Here is a 25,163-nt window from a genome sequence, read left to right as displayed (position 1 = left end):
GTGGGAAAAGCTTATCCACGTCAACTCTGTCTATCCCTCTCATCATTTTAAAGACCTCTATCAAGTCTCCCCTTAACCTCCAGCGCTCCAAAGAATAAAGCCCTAACTTGTTCAACCTTTCTCTGTAACTTAGTTGCCGAAACCCAGGCAACATTCTAGTAAATCTCCACTGTACTCTCTCTATTTTGATGACATCCTTCCTATAATTAGACGACCAAAATTGTACACCATACTCCAGAATTGGCCTCACCAATGCCTTGTACAATTTTAACATTACATCCCAACTTCTATACTCAATGCTCTGATTTATAAAGGCCAGCACACCAAAAGCTTGCTTTACCACCCTATCTACATGAGACTCTACTTTCAGGGAACTGTGCACAGTTATTCCTAGATCCCTCTGTTCAACTGCATTCCTCAATTCCCTACCATTTACCATGTACGTCCTTTTTTGATTTGTCCTGCCAAGATGTAGCACTTATCAGCATTTAGCCCACTCTTCCAAATGGCCTAAATCCCTACGTAGACTTTGAAAATCTACTTCATTATCGACAACGCCTCCTAATTTAGTATCATTTGCGTACTTACTAATCCAATTTACCACACCATCATCCAGATCATTGATGTACATGACAAACAACAGTGGACCCAACACAGATCCCTGTGGCACCCCACTAGTCACTGGCCTCCAACCTGACAAACAACCATCCACCATTACTCTCTGGCATCTCCAATTCAGCCACTGTTGAATCCATCTTGCTACTCCACCATTGATACCCAACCATTGAACCTTCTTAACCAACCTTCCATGAGGAACCTTGTCAAAGGCCTTACTGAAGTCCATATATCCAACATCCACTGCTTTACCCTCATCAATTTCCCAAGTAACCTCTTCGAAAAATTCAAGAAGATTAGTCAAACATGACCTTCCAGGCACAAATCCATGTTGACTGTTCCTAATCAGACCCTGTTTATCCAGATGCTTATATATATTATCTCTAAGTATCTTTTCCATTAATTTGCCCACCACTGACGTCAAACTAACAGGTCTATAATTGCTAGGTTTACTCTTATTCCCGGTATCCTGGAGATGCTTCACGTGTTTTGACAGGAATCGGCTCTATTGGACTTGTTGATGGAGCATTGACGATATCCGCTGCTGTCCATCGAACGTTCCTCTTGAATTTGAACGTATGAATGCACTAGCAAATCAAATGATCGCTTCAAAATATCCCTGTGATGTTTACACCGCCACCATTCAGCAATGTTTAGATTATGATTGATTCGGTCAAGGTGGCACAGGGGCAGAGTTGGTGCCAGAGACCCGGGTTCAATCCTGACTACGGGTGCTGTCTGCATGGAGTGTGTACATTCTCCCTGTGACCGCGTAGGTTTTCTCCGCTGCTCCGGTTTCCTCCCATATCCCAAAGACTTACAGGTTTAAAATCTAATGGCTTCTGTAAAAATTGAACATTTCCCCCCGTGTGTAGGATAATACCGGTGTACGGGGTGATCGATGGTCGGGTGGGCTCGCTGGACCGAAGAGCCTGTTTCCACGCTGTATCTCAAAGCTAAAACTAGTCAGAAATGCGACTTTTATGCACACTCGAACCCAGTAGACAAGGAAGTATATCGTGGAATGCCGTGAACTGCACGGGTCCTCTCACGCACATATTATATTTCCACATCTCGTCGACCCGTCAGATTGTTCCTTTCCGCTTCTCCAGCTCCCCCTTCTGCCCATTATTCACTACTACACTACTGTGATCTCCATGATCACCCCCCATCACCCCCCATAATTAATAACACTCACCCACGAACCCTGCTTGCATATACTTCTATATTTTATTTCTCACTTTACCTTCGTGTCGGTTTCCATCATCTCATTCTTCTTTTTCATCAATTAACTCCCGCCTTTGTGACCATCTGCATCCGCTGTTTTGCATACTCCAGATTCAATTAGGAAGAATTGATCGGTGACACCTGCGATAGGGAATGTGATTCACATTTTCAAGCTTCCATTATAAATCTTGAAAGTTTGGGCGATTGCGTTGTACAGAGCTGCTCGTTGGTAGCAACGATTTGTCTTGCAAATGTTCTGTATAAAGCTCATTCTCTATCAAGCTTCAGTGCAGGAGTCCAGAATCATTTGGAGCTCAGCCCCTGTATACATGTGTCGGCGTTGTCTGCACAGTAAACATCAATGACTGCGGTTGTTGTGACCTAAATGGGGGGAGAATCCAAAAATCGGTTGTGTACAAAGGGACTTGGGAGTGCTGGTGCAGGATTGCCTAAAAGTTAATCTGCAGGTCGAATTGGTAGTAAAGAAAGCAATCGCAATGCTGAGCAATGTAATGCTGAGGCTCTATCAGGCGCTGATCAGGCCGTATTTGGAATATTGTGAGCAATTTTGCGCACCATATCTGAGGAAGAATGTTGCTGGCTCTTGTGAGGGTCCAAAGGAGGTTTACAAGAATGATCCCAGGAATGAGCAGGTTAACAGATGTTTAAGAAAGCACTGCAGACGCTGGAAAAATCGAAGGTAGACATAAATGCTGAACTCGGCGGGTGAGGCAGCAGCCTTAACATGTGATGAGCGTTTTATGGCACTGGGCCTATATTCGCTGGAGTTTAGAAGAATGAGGGGGGGACCTTATTAAATCGTACTAGATAGGCAGGTAGGCAGGCAGGCAGGCCGGCAGGCGGGCGGGCGGGCGGGCGGGGGGGCGGGCGGGCGGGCGGGCGGGCGGGCGGGCGGGCGGGCGGGCGGGCGGGCGGGCGGGCGGGCGGGCGGGCGGGGGGGCGGGCGGGCGGGCGGGCGGGCGGGCGGGCGGGCGGGCGGGCGGGCGGGCGGGCGGGCGGGCGGGCGGGCGGGCGGGCGGGCTGGCGGGCGGGCGGGCGGGCGGGCGGGCGGGCGGGCGGGCGGGCGGGCGGGCGGGCGTGCGGGCGGGCGGGCGGGCGGGCGGGCGGGCGGGCGGGCGGGCGGGCGGGCGGGCGGGCGGGCGGGCAGGCAGGCAGGCAGGCAGGCAGGCAGGCAGGCAGGCAGGCAGGCAGGCAGGCAGGCAGGCAGGCAGGCAGGCAGGCAGGCAGGCAGGCAGGCAGGCAGGCAGGCAGGCAGGCAGGCAGATAGATTGGATGTGGAGAGTCTAGGTCATAGCCTCAGAATTAAATGACCTACCTTTAGAACGGAGACGAGGAGGATTTTTTTTAGTCAGAGGGTGGTGAATCTGTGAATTTTATTTGCCACAGAAGGCGGTGGAGTCAACGTCAGTGGATATATTTAAGGCAAAGATAGATAGATTCTTGATTAGTAAGGGTGCCAGAGGTTATGAGGAGAAGGCAGGTGAAAGGGGTAAGGATGGAGAGATAGATCAGCCATGATTGAATGGCGGGGTAGACTTGATGGATCGAATGGCCGAAATCTACACCTATCACTTATGATCTTATGGTCTGCCAACCAACACTTCGTTTGCTGGTTTCCACTTCCATCGCCACTTTCATTCACCTCTTTCTACTAATCCTTTGATTCACTTCTTCTAATATTCCCCAAGTCCAGTTTCGAGGAAGGGTCACGACCTTAAACGTTATCTGTCCCTATCCCTGCACATTCGGTGGCACACCTGACGCGTTTCCCGCCCGCTCGTTTTCTTTTGTACAATATTTTCGAATCCGCAATTTCTTATGTTTCTGGTTCATTTTATATTTTAATTTGCGCCATCTACATTTATTATTTAGTTGTATGCGCTGTACTTTTCAGCACTCCATATGGAATATGCTGTTGACGAAGTTTTTGATTCTTTATTTACTTTAAACAAGTAAATGGATTTAGCACCTGAATGTATTTGATCCCACAGCAATGTATATTTGTACGTCGTTCAATGATAGGCAATATGACATATTTCACAGTTGACAGATTCCGCTCTCAGAAGATGGGAATTTATTTGCTAAAAGTTAAATATTTTTAGCCAATACAACAAATGCATTATGTTTTCTTTAAAAGCGCAAAAATGCACAAACTGAATATTTTCTTAAATATCGCACTCGCAAATGATTCACATTCCCCGAGATTAAAATGATCCCAAATAATATGCAATTTCTTTATGGTTACGCATCATTCGGCCTGAGACAGCGGAGCGCCGCATGGCTGTAGAAAGATAAAATCACTTTTCGCTGACTCTGGAGACAGGCAGACCGAGTATTGATGCGGTTCCTGCACGCGGACAACCCGGCCAGTCCCAGGATAGCGTAAAGTTTCCTCCAATGCAGGTCTTCCTTTATACGTATCTTGCGCATCTCCACGATTGTAACAATAACTGGGGGTGTTATATCCTTGGATAATACTTCTGTCCTGTTTACACTTGATCCCAATCAACAGAACGATTATCAGAAGAAAGGCCACGGAAGTGCAACTGAAAATGATGACTAAATAAACATTTGGATCTGAGAAATATCCCGGATTTTTCACCAAGGTGCTGCTTTCCGTGATTCCTTCAGTACTGTTCTCCAAAACTCTAATGTTCATTGTAACTGTACTGGACAGGCTTGGCTGCCCATTGTCCTTCACCAGGATGACCAGAGTATGTACAGGAGTATCTGTCTGCAAAATACGGCGCGCAGTTCTGATTTCACCTGAATTTTTCGTAACGGTGAACAAAGTGGGATCGGTAGATTTCACCATCTGATAAAAGATCCGAGCATTCTGACCAGAATCTGCATCAGTTGCCATTATCTTGGTGGCCAAGTACCCTTCACCCGCTGACAGGGGCAGGCCCTCCTCTGCTGCTGATCCACTTTGTTCTGAAGGTGAAACAATTACCGGCGCGTTGTCATTTTGATCCAGGATGATCACATTCACCGTGGCGCTGCTGCTTAGCGGAGGTAACCCAGCGTCACGCGCTTGTACAAGGATCTGGAACTGCTTGAGTTCCTCATAGTCAACGCCACGCAACAGATAAATGGTACCATTCATTGAGTTAATAGTCAGGTAAGTGGACACTGGTAGGTTTTGGATGTAATTGTCCAAAATAGAGTAAGAAATATAGGAATTCTGCTCCTGATCAGGATCCAGTGCTGTTACTGCGAAAATGGATGCACCCGGAGCGTTATTCTCCATCACATATACGTTGTAGGATGATTCAGAAAACCGCGGGGCGTTATCATTTACATCGGTTATTGCAATATGGATGGTTTTATTTGACGACAGTGAAGGCGATCCCAAGTCCCATGCCGAAATTAGTAATTTAAACTGAGAAATCACTTCACGGTCCAACGTTTCACTGGTAACCAATGTATAATGTTTCGATGCTGATTGTAATCTAAAGGGAACGTTCTTGGGTAACTCGCAGCGGACTTGACCGTTCTCTTCAGAATCACGATCGATAACATCGATGAACGTTATGAATGTTCCTGGTGGAGCATTTTCCGGGATTTTGTTGGAGGTTGATGTCACCTTAATCTCGGGTGCGTTATCGTTCACGTCGATTACCTTGATCAGCACGTTAGAATGACCTGTCATTGCGGGGGAACCGTGGTCCACAGCTTGAACATCAAGAGAATAGCTGTTTGTTTCTTCAAAATCCAAGGGCCTATCGACTCGAACCTCCCCACTATCTCGATGTAAACTGAATACATTACGCGCTTTTCGCAAATCAACATCACTAAAAGAATATGTTATCTCAGCATTCGGCCCTTCGTCCAAATCATTTGCTTTGACCTTCATCACCAAGGTACCATGTGGCGCGTCCTCACTTACGCTGACCCGATAGATGTCATTATCAAACACAGGCGCATTATCATTGAAGTCCAAAACAGTAACGATAATCTGAGCTGTCCCTGTTCTCTGAGGAGTCCCACCGTCTGTCGCAGTAAGCAAGAGCTGAAAAGAAGATTGCTGCTCTCGGTCCAAAAATTTATCTAACAACAACTCTGGTATAAGAACATCGCTCTCGGTTCTGCGTGTTTTTATACTAAAATACTCGGTGAAACTGATCGTGTAGGCGGCGACGGTATTGATTCCAATGTCGGGATCTTCCGCCCTCTCGAGACGAAAACGTACACCGGGGGTACTGGCTTCCGATATCTGTAAGGCGATGCTGCCGTCTCCGAAAGTGGGGGAATTATCATTGACATCAAGAATCTCTAATTCCCCGCGGTACACCTTCAAGGGATTTTCCAGTGTTGTTTTAAAAGACAGAGTACACATTTCCGCTTGCCTACAGATACGTTCCCTATCAATTCTTTCACGAATAGATAATATTCCATTGTCCAAACTAACCTTCATGTAGCGCCCTCCGTCATCGGAGCTCAGTCGAAATTTGCGAGCTGATAATTGCCGTACACTCAGGCCCAGATCTTGAGCAAAATTCCCAACAAATGCCCCTTGCTCCATTTCCTCGGGAATAGAGTACCGAACTTGCCCGGAAATTAGACCCTGTTCACATATCAGAAGCATGAATGCAAACACGTTGAAAGGAAACCTCCGTAGGTTCGCCATTGTTCCGCATTCAATTAATATCGAAAACCAGGCCTGTCCTCAATTAATCGGTAAAACTGTTCTTTCCACGAAATAGAAACATATATATTCTAATTGCCTAGTCGAAACAGACAGGGGATGTATCCTCTGTAGCTTGATAACACGATAAAACGTAGAGACTGTCCGCCTTTCTCTTCGGGTCTGCCGTTTTTATTCTGGGATGTAGGAGGGGCAATGGATCCATCTGTGGACTTCAGCTTCTCATTGGTAGACAGCGACACAACCAGTTTTTTTCTGCAACTGCAGCTACAATTCTTAAAGCTGTACAGTAGTCTTAAATACAACGCCATGGAACGCTTCAATTTTGTTTTCAGCATATATCTTCTAAAGTCCTAGTATGTGGGTTTACGGGGCAATTTGACCCGATATGTTAAAACGGGCCGTTGTTTCACACAGAGTTTATGAATTTTTATTCTTGATTCGTAAATGACTTCTAGCATGATAAATCATGTTATAGAGGTAAATCTTCAGTGGTCCTCCATCACCACACTTGCCGTTGACCATGGAATTAATGGTTTCAGGAACAGTGTGAAATGACTTAAAATAAATTAGTTCGAGATACTAAAAAAGGATGTACAGTTACGGGACTGAGGTAAACGTGTTAAGTAATTGCGTAAAGAAGGGTCTTAGGAAAGACCAAACATTGAAGACTATGAGCGCTTTTGTTCAATCATGGGGAAAGCAAGGCGGAGACTACAATGGAGTGCTACATTAGTCTACCTTAGATACTTCAAGTTTCATTTGGAAACATCGAAATGTGGAATTGCCTAACCTTTTGTCGACTCTTTTGTTTCGCGATTTGACTTAGTTTACTTTAGTTTCGAGATATAACGCGTAAAAAGGCCCTTTGGCCCACCAACACCGCGCTGACCAGCGATCTCTGCACACTAGCACTATCCTACACACACACATTGGGGACAATGTACAATTTTACCAAGGCAATTTGCCTACAAACCATTACGTCTTTTGAGTATGGAAGGCAACCGGAGTGCCCGGAGAAAACCTGCTCAGGTCACGGCAAGTACGTACAAACTCTATACAGAGAGCACCGGTAGTGAAGATCGAACTCGGGTCTCTGACGCTGTAAGGCAGCAACTCTACCGGTGCGTCACCGTGCCGCCCTGTATACTTGCTATAAAGATATAAATGTCCCGGCTAATGTTAACAAATCAAATATTTAATTGCTAATATCATTTACTTTTCTCGGCAGCCGTTGATTTCTTGGATGGAATTAAGTTCGAAAAGTGAAGAAACGGCAAAGACTGAGCACGACTGCGCAGATATAGTTTTCAAATTACTCTGACTGCAGTGAGCCCAACTTGGAATGGAAGCATGCGTTTATCGTGGTCAAATCGAAGGTTAATATTCTTCCAAAGACTCCTTACAGTGATCAAAGTGATGTAACATTCTGAAATATTTTTTCGGCATATTATTTAGGGATGGTCGGAGCTCCTGAGATTGAAATACCCAACAACTTATGTCCTTTAATATGTGATGTTTCAGGTCGGGACCATTCAACAGACAATATGAGGAAGAGTCCACACCGGAAACGGCGCCGACCAAGTTCTATCGGGATGCTGCCTGACCCATTGATATACTCTGGCGTTTAGTGTCTTTCCTTGGTAAACCAGCATCCGCATTGCCTTGTTTGTAACTTCTGTCATTATTCCCTGTATCCTGGAGATGCTTCACGTGTTCTGACAGGAATCTGCTCTATTGGCCTTGTTGGTAGAGCCACTGACGATATCCGCTGCTGTCCATCGGACATTCCTCGTGAAATTGAACGTATGAATGCACTAGGAATTCAAATGATCGCTTCAAAATATCCTAGTGTTGTTTACACCGCCACCATTCAGCAATGTTTAGATCATGATTGATTCGGTCAAGGTTGCACAGAGGCAGAGTTGGTGCCTAACAGCGCCAGGGACCCGGGTTCAATCCTGACTACGGGTGCTGTCTGCATGGAGTGTATACATTCTCCCGGTGACCGCGTAGGTTTTCTCCGCCTGCTCCGGTTTCCTCGCACATCCCAAAGACTTACTGGTTTAAAATTTAAATGGCTTCTGTAAAAAATGAAAAATGTCCCCCGTGTGTAGGATAATGCAGGTGTACGGGGTGATCGATGGTCGGGTGAGTTCGCTGGACCGAAGAGCATGTTTCCACGCTGTATCTCGAAGCTAAAAATAACGTCAGAAATGCGACTTTTGCGCACTTTCGAACCCAGTAGACAATGACGTATATAGTGGAATGCCGCGATCTGCCCGGGTCCTCTCACGCACATATTTTATTGTCGACCCATCAGATTGTTCCTTTCCGCCTCTCCAGCTCCTCCTTCTGCCCATTATCCGCCACTACATCCTCTGTGATCTCCATGATCACCCCCATCACCCCCCACAATTAATAACACTCACCCACGAACCCTGCTCGCCTATACTTCTATATTTTCTTTCTCACTTTACCTTCTTATCGGTTTCCATCATTCATTCTTCTTTTTCATCAATTAACTCCCGCCTTTGTGACCATCTCTTTCCGCTGTTTTGCAAACTCCCGATTCAATTAGGAAGAATAGATAGGTGACGCATCTGCGATAGTGGATGTGATTCACATTTTCAAGCTTCCATTATAAATCTTGAAAGTTTGGGCGATTGCGTAGTTCAGAGCTGCTCGTTGGTAGCAACGATTTGTCTTGCAAATGTTCTGTATAAAGCTAATTCGCTACCAAGCTTCAGAGCAGGAGTCCATAATCATTTAGAGCTCAGCCTCTGTTTACACGTGTCGGCGTTGTCTGCATAGTAAACCTCAATGACTGCGGATGGTGTGACGTAAATGGAGGGAGAATCCATAAATTGGATGTGTACAAAGGGACCTGGGAGTGCTAGTGCAGGATTGCCTAAAACTTAATCTGCAAGTCGAATTTATAGCAAAGAAAGCAATCGCAATGCTAGCCTTCATTTCGAGAGGGCTAGTATACAAAAACAAGGATGTAATGCTGAGGCTCTATCATGCCATATTTGGAATATTGTGAGCAATTTAGGGCACCATATCTGAGGAAGAATGATCACAGGAATGCGTAGGTTAACAGACGTTTAAGAAGGAACTGCAGACGCTGGAAAAATCGACGGTAGGCAAAAATGCTGGAGAAACTCAGCGGGTGAGGCAGCAGCCTTAACATATTATGAGCGGTTTATGGCACTGGGCCTCTATTCGCTGGAGTTTAGAAGAATGAAGGGGGGGGGGGCTTCTGGTAACGTACAAATAATGAAAGGCTTGGATAGAGTGGATGTGGAGAGGATGTTTCCACTAGTGAGAGAGTCTAGGACAAGTGGTCATAGCCTCAGAAGTAAAAGACCTACCTTTAGAACGGAGACGAGGAGGAATTTCTTTAGTCAGAGGGTGGTGAATCTGATGATTTTGTTTGCCACAGAAGGCGGTGGAGTTAACGTCAGTGGATATGTTTAAGGTAAAGATAGATTCTTGATTAGTAAGGGTGCCAGAGGTTATGAGGAGAAGGTAGGCGAATGGGGGGGGGGGGGGTAGACTTGATGGATCGAATCGCCGAATTCTACACCTGTCACTTATGATCTTATGGTCTGCCAACCAACACTTCGTTTGCTGGTTTCCACTACTATCGCCACTCTCATTCACCTCTTTCTACTAATCCTTTCATTCACTTCTTCTTCTAATATTCCCCTAGTCCAGTTTGGAGGAAGGGTCACGACCCTAAATGTTATCTGTCCATATCCCTGCACATTTGATGGCACACCTGACGCGTTTCCCGCCCGCTCGTTTTCATTTGTACAATATTCTAGAATCCGCAATTTCTTGAGTTTCTGGTTTATTTTATATTTCAATTTGCGTCATCTAAATTTATTATATAGTTATATGCTCTGTACTTTTCAGCACTCCATATGGAATATGCTGTTAACGAAGTTTTTGATTCTTTATTTACTTTAAACGTAAATGGATTCAGTATCCTGAATGTAATTGATCCTACAGCGTCGTTCAATGATAGGCAATATGACTTATTTCACAGTTGACAGATTCCGCTCTCAGACGATGGGAATTTATTTGCTAAAAGTCATATATTTTTAACCATTACAACAAATGCATTATTTAAACAAAGGCGCAAAAATGCACAAACTGGGTATTTTCTTACACATCTCACTCACAAATGATTCACCGAGGTTAAAATAATCCCAAATAATATGCAATTTCTTTAAGATTACGCATCATTCGGCATGAGGCGTGGGAGCACCGCGTGGCTGCAAAAAGAGAAAATCACTTTTCGCTGACTCTGGAGACAGGCAGACCGAGTATTGATGCGGTTCCGGCACGCGGACTATCCGGCCTGTCCCAGGATAGCGTAAAGTTTCCTCCATCGCAGGTCTTCCTTCATACGTATCTTGCGAATCTCCACGATTGTAACAATACCTGGGGGTGTTATACCCTTGGATAATACTTCTGTCCTGTTTACATTTTATCCCAATCAACAGAACGATGATCAGAAGAAAGGCCACGGAAGTGCAACTGAAAATGATGATTAAATAAACATTTGGATCTGAGAAATATCTCGGATTTTTCACAAAGGTGCTGCTTTCCGTGATTCCTTCAGTACTGTTCTCCAAAACTCTAATGTTCATTGTAACTGTACTGGACAGGCTTGGCTGCCCATTGTCCTTCACCAAGATGACCAGAGTGTGTACAGGAGTATCTATCTGCAAAATACGGCGCGCTGATCTGATTTCACCGGAGTTTTTCGTAACGGTGAACAAAGTGGGATCGGTAGATTTCACCACCTGATAAAAGATCCGTGCATTCTGACCAGAGTCTGCATCAGTTGCCATTATCTTGGTGATCAAGTACCCTTGACCCGCTGACCGGGGCAGGCCCTCCTGTGCTGCTGATCCACTCTGATATAAAGGCGAAACGATTACCGGCGCGTTGTCATTTTGATCCAGGACGATCACATTCACCGTGGCGCTGCTACTCAGCGGAGGCACCCCACCATCACGGGCTTGTACAAGGATCTGGAAGTTTTTGAGTTCCTCATAGTCAAAGGATCGCAACGCATAAATGGTACCGTTCATGGAGTTAATGTCCAGGTAAGTGGACACTGGTAGATTTTGGATGAAATGGTCCACAAAAGAGTAAGAAACATAGGAATTCAGATCCAGATCAGGATCTAGAGCAGTTAAAACGAAAATCGATCCGCCCGGTGCATTGTTCTCCATCACATATACGTTGTAGGTTGATTCAGCAAACCGCGGGGCGTTATCGTTTACATCGGTTATTGTAATATGGATGGTTTTATTTGAGGACAGAGAAGGCGACCCTAAGTCCCGGGCTAGAATTGGTAATCGATATTCAGAAATCCCTTCACGGTCCAATGTTTCACTGGTAACCAATTTATAAAGGTTCGATGATGTCTGTAGTCTAAAGGGGATATTCTTGGGTAACTCGTAGCGAACGTGACCGTTCTCCCCAGAATCACGATCCACAACATCAATGAAGGTTATGAATGTACCTGGCGGTGCATTTTCCGGGATTTTGTTGGAAGCTGATGTCACCTTAATCTTCGGTGCGTTATCGTTCACGTCATTTACCGTGATCAGCACGTTAGAATGTCCTGTCATTGCGGGCGAGCCGTGGTCCACAGCTTGAACATCAAAAGAATAACTGTTTGTTTCTTCAAAATCCAAGGGACCTTCAACTCGAACCTCCCCACTGTCTGGATCTAAACAGAATAAATGACGCGCTTTTCGCAAATCAACATCACTAAAAGAATAAGTTATCTCAGCATTCAGTCCTTCATCCAAATCATGTGCTTTGACTATCATCACCAAGGTACCATGTGGCGCGTCCTCACTTACGCTGACCTTGTACATATCACGATCAAACACCGGCGCGTTGTCATTAATGTCGAACACAGTAACGAGAATCTGAGCTGTCCCTGTTCTCTGAGGAGTGCCACCGTCTGTCGCAGTAAGCAAGAGCTGAAAAGAAGATTGCAGCTCTCGGTCCAAAGGTTTATCTAACAGCAACTCTGGTATGAGAACATCGCTCTCGGTTCTGCGTGTTTTTATACTAAAATACTCGGTGAGACTGATCGTGTAGGCGGCGACGGTATTGATTCCAATGTCGGGATCTTCCGCCCTCTCGAGACGGAAACGTACCCCGGGCGCACTCGTTTCCGATATCTGTAAGGCGATACTGCCATCTCCGAAAGTGGGGGAGTTATCGTTGACATCAAGAATCTCTAATTCCCCGCGGTACACCTCCGAGGGATTTACCAGTGTTGTTTCAAAAGACACGGTACACATTTCTGCGTGTCTACAAATACGTTCCCTATCAATTCTTTCACGGATAGATAATATTCCATTGTCCAAACTAACCTTCATGTACCGCCCACCGTCATCGGAGCTCAGTCGGAATTTGCGAGCTGACAATTGCCGTACATTCAGGCCCAAATCCTGAGCAATATTCCCAACAAATGCCCCTTGCTCCATTTCCTCGGGAATAGAATAACGAATTTGCCCGGAAATTAGACCCTGTTCATATATCAGAAGCATGAATGCAAACACGTTAAAAGGAAAGCTCGGTAGGTTCGCCATTGTTCCGCATTCAATTAATATCGAAAAGCAGGCCTGTCCTCGATTATTCGGTAAAACTGTTCTTTCCACGAAATAGAAACATATATATTCTAATTGCCTAGTTGAACCAGACAGGGGATGTATCCTCCGCAGCTTGATAACACGATAAAACGCAGAGACTGCCCGCCTTTCTCTTCGGGTCTGCCGTTTTTATTCTGGGATGTAGGAGGGGCAATGGATCCATCTGTGGACTTCAGCTTCTCATTGGTAGACAGCGACACAGCCAGTTTTTTTCAGCAACTGCAGCTACAATTCTTAAAGCTGTACAGTAGTCCTAAATACAACGCCATGGAATGTATAATTGAACGCTGCAATTTTGTTTGCAGCATATATCTTCAAAGGTCCTAGTATATGCGTTTACGGGGCAGTTTGACAAGATATGTCACAACGGGCCGTTGTTTCACACAGAGTTTATGAATTTTTATTATTGATTCGTAAATGACTTCCAGCTTGCTAAATCATGTTATAGAGGTAAATCTTCAGTGGTCCTCCATCACCACTCTTGCTGTTGACCGTGGAATTAATGGTTTCAGGAACAGTGTGTAATGGCTTAAAATAAATTAGGTCGAGATACTAAAACAGGATGTACAGTTACGAAACTGAGGTAAACGTGTTAAGTAATTGCGTAAAGAAGGATCCTCGGAAAGACCAAACATTGAAGACTATGAGCGCTTTTGTTCATTCATGGGGAAAGCAAGGTGGAGACTACAATGGAGTGCTACATTAGTCTACATTACATACTTTAAGATTCATTTGGGAACATCGAAATGGTGAATTGCCTAACGTTTTGTCGACTCTTTTGTTTCGCGATTTGACTTAGTTTACTTTAGTGTCGAGATATAACGCATAAAAAGGCCCTTTGGCCCACCAACACCGCGCTGACCAGCGATCCCTGCACACTAACACTATCCTACCCACACATTGGGGACAATGTACAATTTTACCAAGGCAATTTGCCTACAAACCATTACGTCTTTTGAGTATGGAAGGAAACCTGAGCACCGGAGAAACCCTGCACAGGTCACGGCAAGTACGTACAAACTCTATACAGAGAGCACCCGTAGTGAAGATCGAACTCGGGTCTCTGACGCTGTAAGGCAGCAACTCTACCGGTGCGTCACCGTGCCGCCCTGTATACTTGCTATATAGATATAAAGGTCCCGGCTAATGTTAACAAATCAAATATTTAATTACTAATATCATTTTATTTTCTCGGCAGCCGTTGATTTCTTGGATGGAATTAAGTTCGAAACGTGAAGAAACGCCAAAGACTGAGCACGACTGCGCAGATATATTCTTCAAATTACTCTGACTGCAGTGTGCCCAACTTGGAATGGAAGCATGCGTTTATCGTGGTCAAATCGAAGGTTAATATTCTTCCAAAGACTCCTTACAGTGATCAAAGTGATGTAACATTCTGAAATATTTTTTCGGCATATTATTTAGGGATGGTCGGAGCTCCTGAGATTGAAATACCCAACAACTTATGTCCTTTAATATGTGATGTTTCAGGTCGGGACCATTCAACAGACAATATGAGGAAGAGTCCAGACCCGAAACGGCGCCTATCCAATTTCTCTCGGGATTTAGTGTCTTTCCTTGGTAAACCAGCATTGCCTTGTTTGTAACTTCTGTCATTATTCCCTGTATCCTGGAGATGCTTCGCGTGTTCTGACAGGAATCTGCTCTATTGGCCTTGTTGGTAGAGCCACTGATGATATCCGCTGCTGTCCATCGAACATTCCTCGTGAAATTGAACGTATGAATGCACTAGGAATTCAAATGATCGCTTCAAAATATCCTAGTGTTGTTAACACCGCCTCCATTCAGCAATGTTTAGATTATGATTGATTCGGTCAAGGTTGCACAGAGGCAGAGTTGGTGCCTAACAGCGCCAGGGACCCCGGTTCAATCCTGACTACGGGTGCTGTCTGCATGGAGTGTGTACATTCTCCCGGTGACCGCGTAGGTTTTCTCCGCCTGCTCCGGTTTCCTCGCACATCCCAAAGACTTACAGGTTTAAAATTTAAATGGCTTCTGTAAAAATTGAAAAATGTCCCCCGTGTGTAGGATAATGCTGGTGTACGGGGTGATCGATGGTCGAGTGGGTTCGCTGGACCGACGAGCCTGTTTCCACGCTGTATCTCGAAGCTAAAAATAAAGTCATAAATGTGACCTTTGCGCACATTCGAACCCAGTAGACAATGACGTATATAGTGGAATGCCGCGATCTGCCAGGTCCTCTCACGCACATATTTTGTTGTCGACCCGTCAGGTTGTTCCTTTCCGCCTCTCCAGCTCCTCGTTCTGCCCATTATCCGCCACTACATCCTCTGTGATCTCCATGATCACCCCCCATCACCCCCCACAATTAATAACACTCACCCACGAACCCTGCTCGCCTATACTTCTATATTTTCTTTCTCACTTTACCTTCTTATCGGTTTCCATCATTTCATTCTTCTTTTTCAACAATTAACTCCCGCTTTTATGACCATCTCCATCCGCTGTTTTGCAAACTCCCTATTCAATTAGGAAGGATGGATCGGTGACGCATCTGCGATAGGGAATGTGATTCACATTTTCAAGCTTCCATTATAAATCTTGAAAGTTTGGGCGATTACGTTGTTCAGAGCTGCTCGTCGGTATCAACGATTTGTCTTCCAAATGTTCTGTATAAAGCTCATTCGCTACCAAACTTCAGAGCAGGAGTCCATAATCATTTAGAGCTCAGCCTCTGTATACACGTGTCGGCGTTGTCTGCATAGTAAACCTCAATGACTGCGGATGGTGTGACCTAAATGGTGGGAGAATCCATAAATTGGATGTGTGCAAAGGGGCCTGGGAGTGCTAGTGCAGGATTGCCTAAAACTTAAGCTGCAGGTCGAATTTATAGCAAATAAAGCAATCGCAATGCTAGCCTTCATTTCGAGAGGGCTAGTATACAAAAACAAGGATGTAATGCTGAGGCTCTATCAGGCCGTATTTGGAATATTGTGAGCAATTTAGGGCACCGTATCTGAGGAAGAATGATCACAGGAATGCATAGTTTAACAGACGTTTAAGAAGGAACTGCAGACGCTGGAAAAATCTAAGATAGGCAAAAATGCTGGAGAAACTCAGCGGGTGAGGCAGCAGCCTTAACATATGATGAGCGTTTTATGGCACTGGGCCTATATTCGCTGGAGTTTAGAAGAATGAGTGGGGGGGGGGGGGGGGGGGGGGGGGGGACCTTATGGTAACGTACAGAATAGTGAAAGGCTTGGATAGAGTGGATGTGGAGAGGATGTTTCCACTAGTGGGAGAGTCTAGGACTAGAGGTCAGAGCCTCAGAAGTAAAAGACCTACCTTTAGAACGGAGACGAGGAGGTATTTCTTTAGTCAGAGGGTGGTGAATCTGATGATTTTGTTTGCCACAGAAGGCGGTGGAGTCAACGTCAGTGGATATGTTTAAGGTAAAGATAGATTCTTGATTAGTAAGGGTGCCAGAGGTTATGAGGAGAAGGTGGGAGAATGGGGGGGGGGGGGGTGGGGTGGAGACTTGATGGATCGAATCGCCGAATTCTGCACCTATCACTTATGATCTTATGGTCTACCAACCAACACTTCGTTTGCTGGTTTCCACTACTATCGCCACTCTCATTCACCTATTTCTACTAATCCTTTCATTCACCTCTTCTTCTAATATTCTCCTAGTCCAGTTTGGAGGAAGGGTCACGACCCTAAATGTTATCTGTCCATATCCCTGCAAGTTTGATGGCACACCTGACGCGTTTCCCGCCTGCTCGTTTTCATTTGAACAATATTTTAGAATCCGCAATTTCTTGTGTTTCTGGTTTATTTTATATTTTAATTTGCGTCATCTAAATTTATAATATAGTTATATGCTCTGTACTTTTCAGCACTCCATATGGAATATGCTGATGACGAAGTTTTTGATTCTTTATTTACTTTAAACATGTAAATGGATTCAGCATCCTGAATGTAATTGATCCTACAGCGTCGTTCAATGATAGGCAATATGACTTATTTCACAGTTGACAGATTCCGCTCTCAGACGATGGGAATTTATTTGCTAAAAGTTATATATTTTTAACCATTACAACAAATGCATTATTTAAACAAAAGCGCAAAAATGCACAAACTGGGTGTTTTCTTACATATCTCACTCACAAATGATTCACATGCCCCGAGGTTAAAATAATCCCAAATAATATGCAATTTCTTTAAGGTTACGCATCATTCGGCCTGAGGCGTGGGAGCACCGCATGGCTGCAAAAAGAGAAAATCACTTTTCGCTGACTCTGGAGACAGGCAGACCGAGTATTGATGCGGTTCCGGCACGCGGACAACTCGGCCTGTCCCAGGATAGCATAAGGTTTCCTCCATCGCAGGTCTTCCTTTATAAGTATCTTGCGACTCTCCACGATTGTAACAATACCTGGGGGTGTTATACCCTTGGATAATACTTCTGTCCTGTTTACACTTGATGCCAATCAACAGAACGATGATCAGAAGAAAGGCAACGGAAGTGCAACTGAAAATGATGATTAAATAAACATTTGGATCTGAGAAATATCCCGGATTTTTCACCAAGGTGCTGCTTTCCGTGATTCCTTCAGTACTGTTCTCCAAAACTCTAATGTTCATTGTAACTGTACTGGACAAGCTTGGCTGCCCATTGTCCTTCACCAAGATGACCAGCGTGTGTACAGGAGTATCTGTCTGCAAAATACGGCGCGCTGTTCTGATTTCACCTGAATCTTTCGTAACTGTGAACAAAGTGGGATCGGTAGATTTCATCATCTGATAAAAGATCCGTGCATTCTGACCAGAATCTGCATCAGTTGCCATTATCTTGGTGACCAAATACCCTTGACCCGCTGACCGGGGTAGGCCCTTCTCTGCTGCTGATCCACTTTGTTCTGAAGGTGAAACAATTACCGGCGCGTTGTCATTTTGATCCAGGATGATCACATTCACTGTGGCGCTGCTGCTCAGCGGAGGCACCCCGGCGTCACGCGCTTGTACAAGGATCTGGAACTGCTTGAGTTCCTCATAGTCAACGCCACGCAACAGATAAATGGTACCATTCATTGAGTTAATAGTCAGGTAAGTGGACACTGGTAGGTTTTGGATGTAATTGTCCACAAAAGAGTAAGAAATATAGGAATTCTGCTCCTGATCAGGATCTAGTGCTGTTACTGCGAAAATGGATGCACCCGGAGCGTTATTCTCCATCACATACACGTGGTAGGATGATTTAGAAAACCGCGGGGCGTTATCATTTACATCGGTTATTGCAATATGGATGGTTTTATTTGACGACAATGAAGGCGATCCCAAGTCCCATGCCGAAATTAGTAATTTATACTGAGAAATCACTTCACGGTCCAATGTTTCACTGGTAACCAATTTATAATGTTTGGATGCTGTTTGTAGTCTAAAGGGAATGTTCTTGGGTAACAAGCAGCGGACTTGACCGTTCTCTCCAGAATCCCGGTCAATAACATCAATGAACGTTATGAATGTTCCTGGTGGAGCATTTTCCGGGATTTTGTTCGAAATTGATGTCACTTTAATCTCAGGTGCGTTATCGTTCACGTCGTTGACCTTGATCAGCACGTTAGAATGTCCGGTCATTGCGGGTGAACCGTGGTCCACAGCTTGAACATCAAGAGAATAGCTGTTTGCTTCTTCAAAATCCAAGGGCCCATCTACTCGAACCTCCCCACTAACTGGATCTAAACTGAATACATTACGCGCTCTTCGCAAATCATTATCACTAAAAAAATATGTTATCTTCGCATTCAGCCCTTCATCCAAATCATTTGATTTGACCTTCATCACCAAGGTACCATGTGGCGCGTCCTCACTTACGCTGACCCGATAGATGTCATTGTCAAACACTGGTGCATTATCATTAATGTCCAAAACAGTAACGAGAATCTGAGCTGTTCCTGTTCTCTGAGGAGTCCCACCGTCCGTCGCAGCAAGCAAGAGCTGAAAAGAAGATTGCAGCTCTCGGTCCAAAGGTTTATCTAACAGCAACTCTGGTATAAGAACATCGCTCTCGGTTCTGCGTGTTTTTATACTAAAGTACTCGGTGAAACTGATCGTGTAGGCGGCGACGGTATTGATTCCAATGTCGGGATCTTCCGCCCTGTCGAGACGGATACGTACACCGGGTGCACTCGCTTCAGATATCTGTAAGACGATGCTGCCGTCTCCGAAAGCGGGGGAATTATCATTGACATCAAGAATCTCTAATTCCCCGCGGTACACCTCCAACGGATTTTCCAGTGTTGTTTCAAAAGACAGAGTACATGTTTCCGCTTGTCTACAAATACGTTCCCTATCAATTCTTTCACGAATAGATAATATTCCATTGTCCAAACTAACCTTCATGTAGCGCCCTCCGTCATCGGAGCTCAGTCGGAATTTGCGAGCTGACAATTGCCGTACATTCAGGCCCAGATCTTGAGCAATATTCCCAATAAAAGCCCCTTGCTCCATTTCCTCGGGAATAGAGTAACGGATTTCCCCGCAAATTATATCCGGTGCACATATCAGAAACATGAATGTAAACATGTTGAATGGAAACCTCAGTAGATACGCCATTGTTCCGCATTCGATTAATGCTGAAAACCAGGCCAATCCTTGATTAATCGGTAACTGTTCTTTCCACGAAATAGAAACATATATATTCTAATTGCCGAGTCGAAACAGACAGGGAATGTATCCTCTGTGGCTTGATAACGCGATAAAATGCAGAGACTGCTCGCCTTTCTCTTCGGGTCCGACGTTTTTATTCTGGGATGGAGGAGGGGCAATGGATCCATCAGCTTCCCATTGGTAGACAGCGACACAACCAGTTTTTTTCGACAACTGCAGCTATAATTCTTAAAGCTGTACTGTCCTAAACATTTAGTTCTGCATAGCCATGAAACGTATCATTCCCCGCTTCAATATTAGTTTCAATATATATCCTCAAAAGTCATACCAGGTGTGTTTACAGGGCATCTTGACCTGAAATGTTAAAACGGGCCGTTGTTTCACTCGAAGTTTATGATTTTGTATTCTTATTTCGTCAATGCATTCTAGTTTGAGAAAACATGTTGTAGAGGTAAAACTTCAATGGTGTTCCATCACCACACTTGCTGTCACCCATAAATTAATGCATTCTGGGATTGAATGGTTAAGACAAATAGTTCGAGATGCTTTAAAACGCTGTATATTTCTACGGAACATTTTAACGGGACTGAGGTAAACCGGATAAGTAAATGCGTAAAGTAGGACCCTAGAAAAAAACAAGTATTGATGTCCATGTGCGCTCTCGTTCGTTAATGGGGAAAGCGTGGCGGAAACTACAATGGAGTGCTACATTGGTCTGCCTTTAGATACTTCAAGACACAATTGGGAACATCGAAACGGTGAATTGAATCGTCGACACTTTTTTCTCGCGCCTGGGCATAGTTCTGTTTAGTTTCGAGATATAACGCGGAGAAAAAGACCTTCGTCAAACCGAGTCCGCGCCGGCCAGCGATCCCCGCACACTAACACTAACCTACCCACACACTAGGGGCAATGTACAATTTTACCAACCCACATAGCCTACAAACCTGAACGTGTTTGGAGTATGGAAAGAAACCGGAGCGCCCGGAGAAAAGACTTCATGGCAAGAACGTACACACTCCGCACACAAGGCACCCGTCTTCAGTATCGAACTGGCGCTGTAAGCCAACAATTCTATCGGTGCGTCACCGTGCCTCCCTTCATACCTGTTGTATAGATATAAAGGTCCCGGTTAATGTTAACGAACCAAATATTTAATTGTTAATATCCTTTCATTTACTCGGCAGCCGTTAATTTCTTGGTGGGAATTCCGTTCGAAAGGTGAAGAAACGCCAAATTGTCCAAGACTGAGCAGGAGTGCTCAGATATATTCTTCAAATTACTCTGACTAAAATGAGCCCAACTTGGGATAGATGCATGCGTTTGTTATGGTGATTACCTTGCAGTAATCAAGATGATAAAAGATTATGAAATGTTTTTTCGGCATGTTATTTAGGGATGGTCTTATTGATTCACATTCCCATATCCGACAAGGTATATCCTTTGATGGGTGATGTTTCGGGTCGGGACCATTCTTCAGACAGTCTAAAGAAGAGTCCGACCCGAACCCGCAGCTTTTCAAGTTATCTAGGACAGGCAGCATCTCATTCCTTCACGCCATAGATGCTGCCTATCTCGCTGAGTTACTCCAGAATGTTGTGTCTACCTTCGATTTAAACTAGCAAATGCAGTTATTTCCTACACATTTTATCTAGGGATGCTGCCTGAGCCATTGATTTGTTCCAGCATCTTGTGTGTTTACTTGGTAAACCAACATTCGCATTTCCTTGTTTCGAACTTATGTCATTATTCTCTGTTTCATAGAGATGTTTCTTGTGTTCTGACTGGAATCTGCTCCATTTGTCTTGTTGATGGATCCTCTGACGTTATCCGTTGCTTCCAATCGAATATTCCTCATGAATTTGAACGTATGGAGGCGCTAGGAAATCAAATGATCGCTTCAAAATATCCCAGTGTTGTGCTGTTTGTACAGCCACCACTCAGTAATGTTTAGATTCGGATTGAAAAGACTAGGCTTGTATTCACTGAAGTTTAGAAGGATGAGGGGGATTCTTATAGAAACATATAAAATTATAAAAAGGACTGGAGATATTAGATGCAGGAAACATGTTCCCAATGTTAGGCGAGTCCAGAACCAGGGGGCACAGTCTTAGAATAAAGGGGAAGCCATTTAAGACTGAGGGGAGAAAAAATGTTTTCACCCAGAGAGTTGTGAATTTGTGGAATTCCCTGCCACAGAGGGCAGTGGAGGCCAAGTCACTGGATGGATTTAAGAGAGAGTTAGATAGAGCTCTAGGGGCTAGTGGAATCAAGGGATATGGGGAGAAGGCAGGCACGGGTTATTGATTGGGGACGATCAGCCATGATCACAATGAATGGCTCGAAGGGCCAAATGGGCTCCTCCTGCACCTATTTTCTTTGTTTCTATGATTGATTCGGTCATGGCGGCACTGTGGCGCAACGATAAAGTTGCTGCCTAACAACGCTAGAGACACAGGTTCGATCCTGACTACGGGTGCTGTCTGCACGGCGTGTATACGGTTCCACTGTGACAGCGTGCGGTTTCTTAGAGTGCTCCGGTTTCTTCCCACATCCCGTCGATGTATACGTTTGAAAGTTAATCGGCTTCTGTAATAAATGTAAATTGTTCCTAGTGTATAGGATAGTGGCGGTGTACGGAGTGATCGATGGTCGGCGTGGATTCGGTAGTCACGAATACCACTTTTGCGCGCATTCGAACTCAGTAGACGCTGATGTGCAATGTGGAAGGTTACAGAATTTGGTACCAGCAAGAAGTTAGTCGCGGTAAACTTTGTGATTATTTTGAATTCCCGTTTGCTTTCAGGATCTGCGTGCTTTCATTCCAAGGGGTCCCTGATTGCAAATGTCAAAGATACGAATCAATTGCGCATTGATTCATAGATCATTTCTTCTTTAAAACTTACCTGAGTAAAAACGAATCTCTCGTTACCACGAGAGGTTTGCAGGTACGAATTGGCAGCAACATTTTAATGGGAGCATTCATTTGTTGCGCACGAAATCATAACCTGCACCCAATGGATTCGTTATATATTTGTTAGCTGCACGTGATCCCTCTCCCTCCATTCTCTGCATGTTAATATGCCCATTTAAATAGTTCTTGGATGCCACTATCGTATTTGCAAACATAACCATCGTCACAAAGCATTCCAGTCAACCACCCCCGTGTATGTAATAAAACGTGCCGCGCACAACGTATTTAAAGCCCTCTAGCCTTCAAGCTCTGTCCGTTCGACGTTGACATTTACTCCCTGGGAAAGTAGTTCCGTCATGATCACGACTATTCTATTTATAAACTCTACTCCTTATTTCTAACTCCCTACTCTCACCGTCCAACCTTTTTTCATTACTCCATGTATATATTCGTCCTAAAAATACTCAAAATGAATACCAATGGCTCGTAGTCACCCTCGAATCATACAAAATGAGTACGTTTAAGAGGAATTTAGACACACAAAAACACAGAACATGGACGCATATGGTCTTAAAGCGGGCAAGTGAAATTCGTGTTGATGCGTCTAAAAGTCATGGGTGATTATCCCATCTATGCCTCTCACGGTTTTATGAACATGCCTCTTCTCATCCTCTAATGCACCAGAGAAAGCAATCCAAGTTTGTGCAGCCTTCACCTATAGCTAATAGTCTCAGATCTAGGCAGCAACTGGTAAACATCATCTGCATGATCTCCACAGTACAGCACAGCAATAGGCCCTTTGTTCCACAATGTTGGGCCAAAAATGATACCAAAGTTAAACGTCTGAATGTGATCCATATTGCTTGCACTTTCATGCGCCTATCGATAAGCCTCTTAAATGCCACTATTGTTTCAGCCGCCGCCACCAGCCCTGACAACGTGTATCAGACCCTCACCACTCTCTGTATAAAAGATGTGCCCCGGAAAGGTATGTCTTCATTAAATGTCTCCCCTCTTATCGTAGAGCTATGCCCTTTAGTGTTGGACATTTCGACCCCGGGAAAAGGGTTCTGAATGTCTACTCTATCTAAGCCTCTCATAATTTTATTTTACTTCTATCAAGTCGCCCCTCAACCTCCGAAGTTTCCGAGAAAACAATTAAAATTCACCTCCTTGTAACTGAAACCCTCTAATCCAAGCAACATTCTGGTAAACCTCCTCTGCACCTTCTCCAAAGCCACCCAACCAAAATTACCTAACCAAAATCACCTAACCAAAGTCTTATAGAGCTGTAAGATGGCTTCCAGACTTGTGCGTAATACCCCTAGCACTGACGGCAAGCATACCATATGTTTTCTTTACCATCATGAGGTATAAACGTCGACTCCAATACCCCTCTGCACATCAATACTATTGAGGCTCTTGCTATTAACTAGATAGTCTCTCCTCACATTGAACCTCCCAAAGTGCAAAACGTCACACACTCTCCACATGCTTCCAGTAATGGGTAATCAGAAACGTACAGTATAGTCTATTTGCGACCTAAGCAATATTTGTTTTAACAGCTTGACATTATGTCCTTAGTACTCAATGTCCGTTCCCTTCTCACCATCCATGTATCCAATTTTTTTTTGGTGAAACAACAATTCATTTATATTTCTTCCAATATGTTGCACGCTACTCAATGCTCGAAATATGTTCGCTTCTACTTTGGAGAAACCAAATGTCGATTATTTGAAATATCTTCAAAACACTTCCGTCAGTCCGCAAAATAAGCCTGTTTCCAGTTGCCTTTCGCTTTAGTTCTCACCCCCACTGTAACTATATTCTCTCTGGTTTATCATCCTGTTATGTTGAAAACCCAATTACGCAGAGCGAAGGCAATTAGATGACTCCTCGCTATACAATTTACCACTTTCTGAACATGATTTAATTCAACATCACCGGATAATCATTGTTTCCGGCTTGTATCTGAACTGGCCAATTCGGTTCAAATGTGAACAACCTAACGCACTACATGCTTTACTGTCCGTTCTCCTATCTACAGAAGTTGAGTGTTCAGTTCGCTTGTGCGCTGCTGCCACCATCACCACCACCATCGTTATCATCATCAGCATCATCAATGATCACTCGAAGTCGAGTATGATATCCTCCTGATTGTTCATGCCTGTAGGTCTTGAAATGGCTGAAGAGACCGATCCCGGAGCAACTAACTTTAGTCCTACAGGTGAACGGCTATGCATGACATATTTTAACATGGGGAGACTGATGCATTGAGATTCATCATAACGGTTCTCGACAGAGGCAAACCAGAGTCCAATGGCATGTACTCCACAACCGTTCGGAGCCTCTCCCTGCTGCAATCTTATTCCGACTTCTCAGCTGTGGTAGT

General features: G+C 44.5%; 3 protein-coding genes across 3 annotated transcripts; all 3 read right to left on the bottom strand.

Moving 5' to 3' along the window:
- Nucleotides 1–3,904: 3,904 nt before the first annotated feature.
- On the bottom strand, nt 3,905–6,702 carry LOC116978569 (protocadherin gamma-C5-like). Its single transcript, XM_033029802.1, has one exon. It carries the CDS (start codon nt 6,491–6,493, stop codon nt 4,112–4,114), a length of 2,382 nt encoding a protein of 793 aa, XP_032885693.1. The 5' UTR covers nt 6,494–6,702; the 3' UTR covers nt 3,905–4,111.
- Nucleotides 6,703–10,761: 4,059 nt separating this feature from the next.
- Nucleotides 10,762–13,143, bottom strand: LOC116978393 (protocadherin gamma-C5-like). Its single transcript, XM_033029512.1, has one exon. It carries the CDS (start codon nt 13,141–13,143, stop codon nt 10,762–10,764), a length of 2,382 nt encoding a protein of 793 aa, XP_032885403.1.
- A 4,240-nt stretch (nt 13,144–17,383) lies between these two features.
- LOC116978568 (protocadherin gamma-C5-like) lies at nt 17,384–19,950 on the bottom strand. Its single transcript, XM_033029800.1, has one exon. The coding sequence runs from the start codon at nt 19,801–19,803 to the stop codon at nt 17,422–17,424; it is 2,382 nt and encodes a 793-aa protein (XP_032885691.1). The 5' UTR covers nt 19,804–19,950; the 3' UTR covers nt 17,384–17,421.
- Nucleotides 19,951–25,163: the final 5,213 nt, after the last annotated feature.

This window comes from Amblyraja radiata, chromosome 11, assembly GCF_010909765.2.
Source record: "Amblyraja radiata isolate CabotCenter1 chromosome 11, sAmbRad1.1.pri, whole genome shotgun sequence".
In the NCBI taxonomy this organism is placed as follows: Eukaryota; Metazoa; Chordata; class Chondrichthyes; order Rajiformes; family Rajidae; genus Amblyraja; species Amblyraja radiata.
The sequence above is the reverse complement of the archived record's forward strand: the minus strand, read 5'-3'. Positions and strand labels throughout refer to the sequence as shown.

Bases quoted from the DNA above. Each gene is read 5' to 3' on its own strand.
- LOC116978569 (XM_033029802.1), bottom strand. From the start codon at position 6,493: ATGGCGAACCTACGGAGGTTTCCTTTCAACGTGTTTGCATTCATGCTT.
- LOC116978393 (XM_033029512.1), bottom strand. From the start codon at position 13,143: ATGGCGAACCTACCGAGCTTTCCTTTTAACGTGTTTGCATTCATGCTT.
- LOC116978568 (XM_033029800.1), bottom strand. From the start codon at position 19,803: ATGGCGTATCTACTGAGGTTTCCATTCAACATGTTTACATTCATGTTT.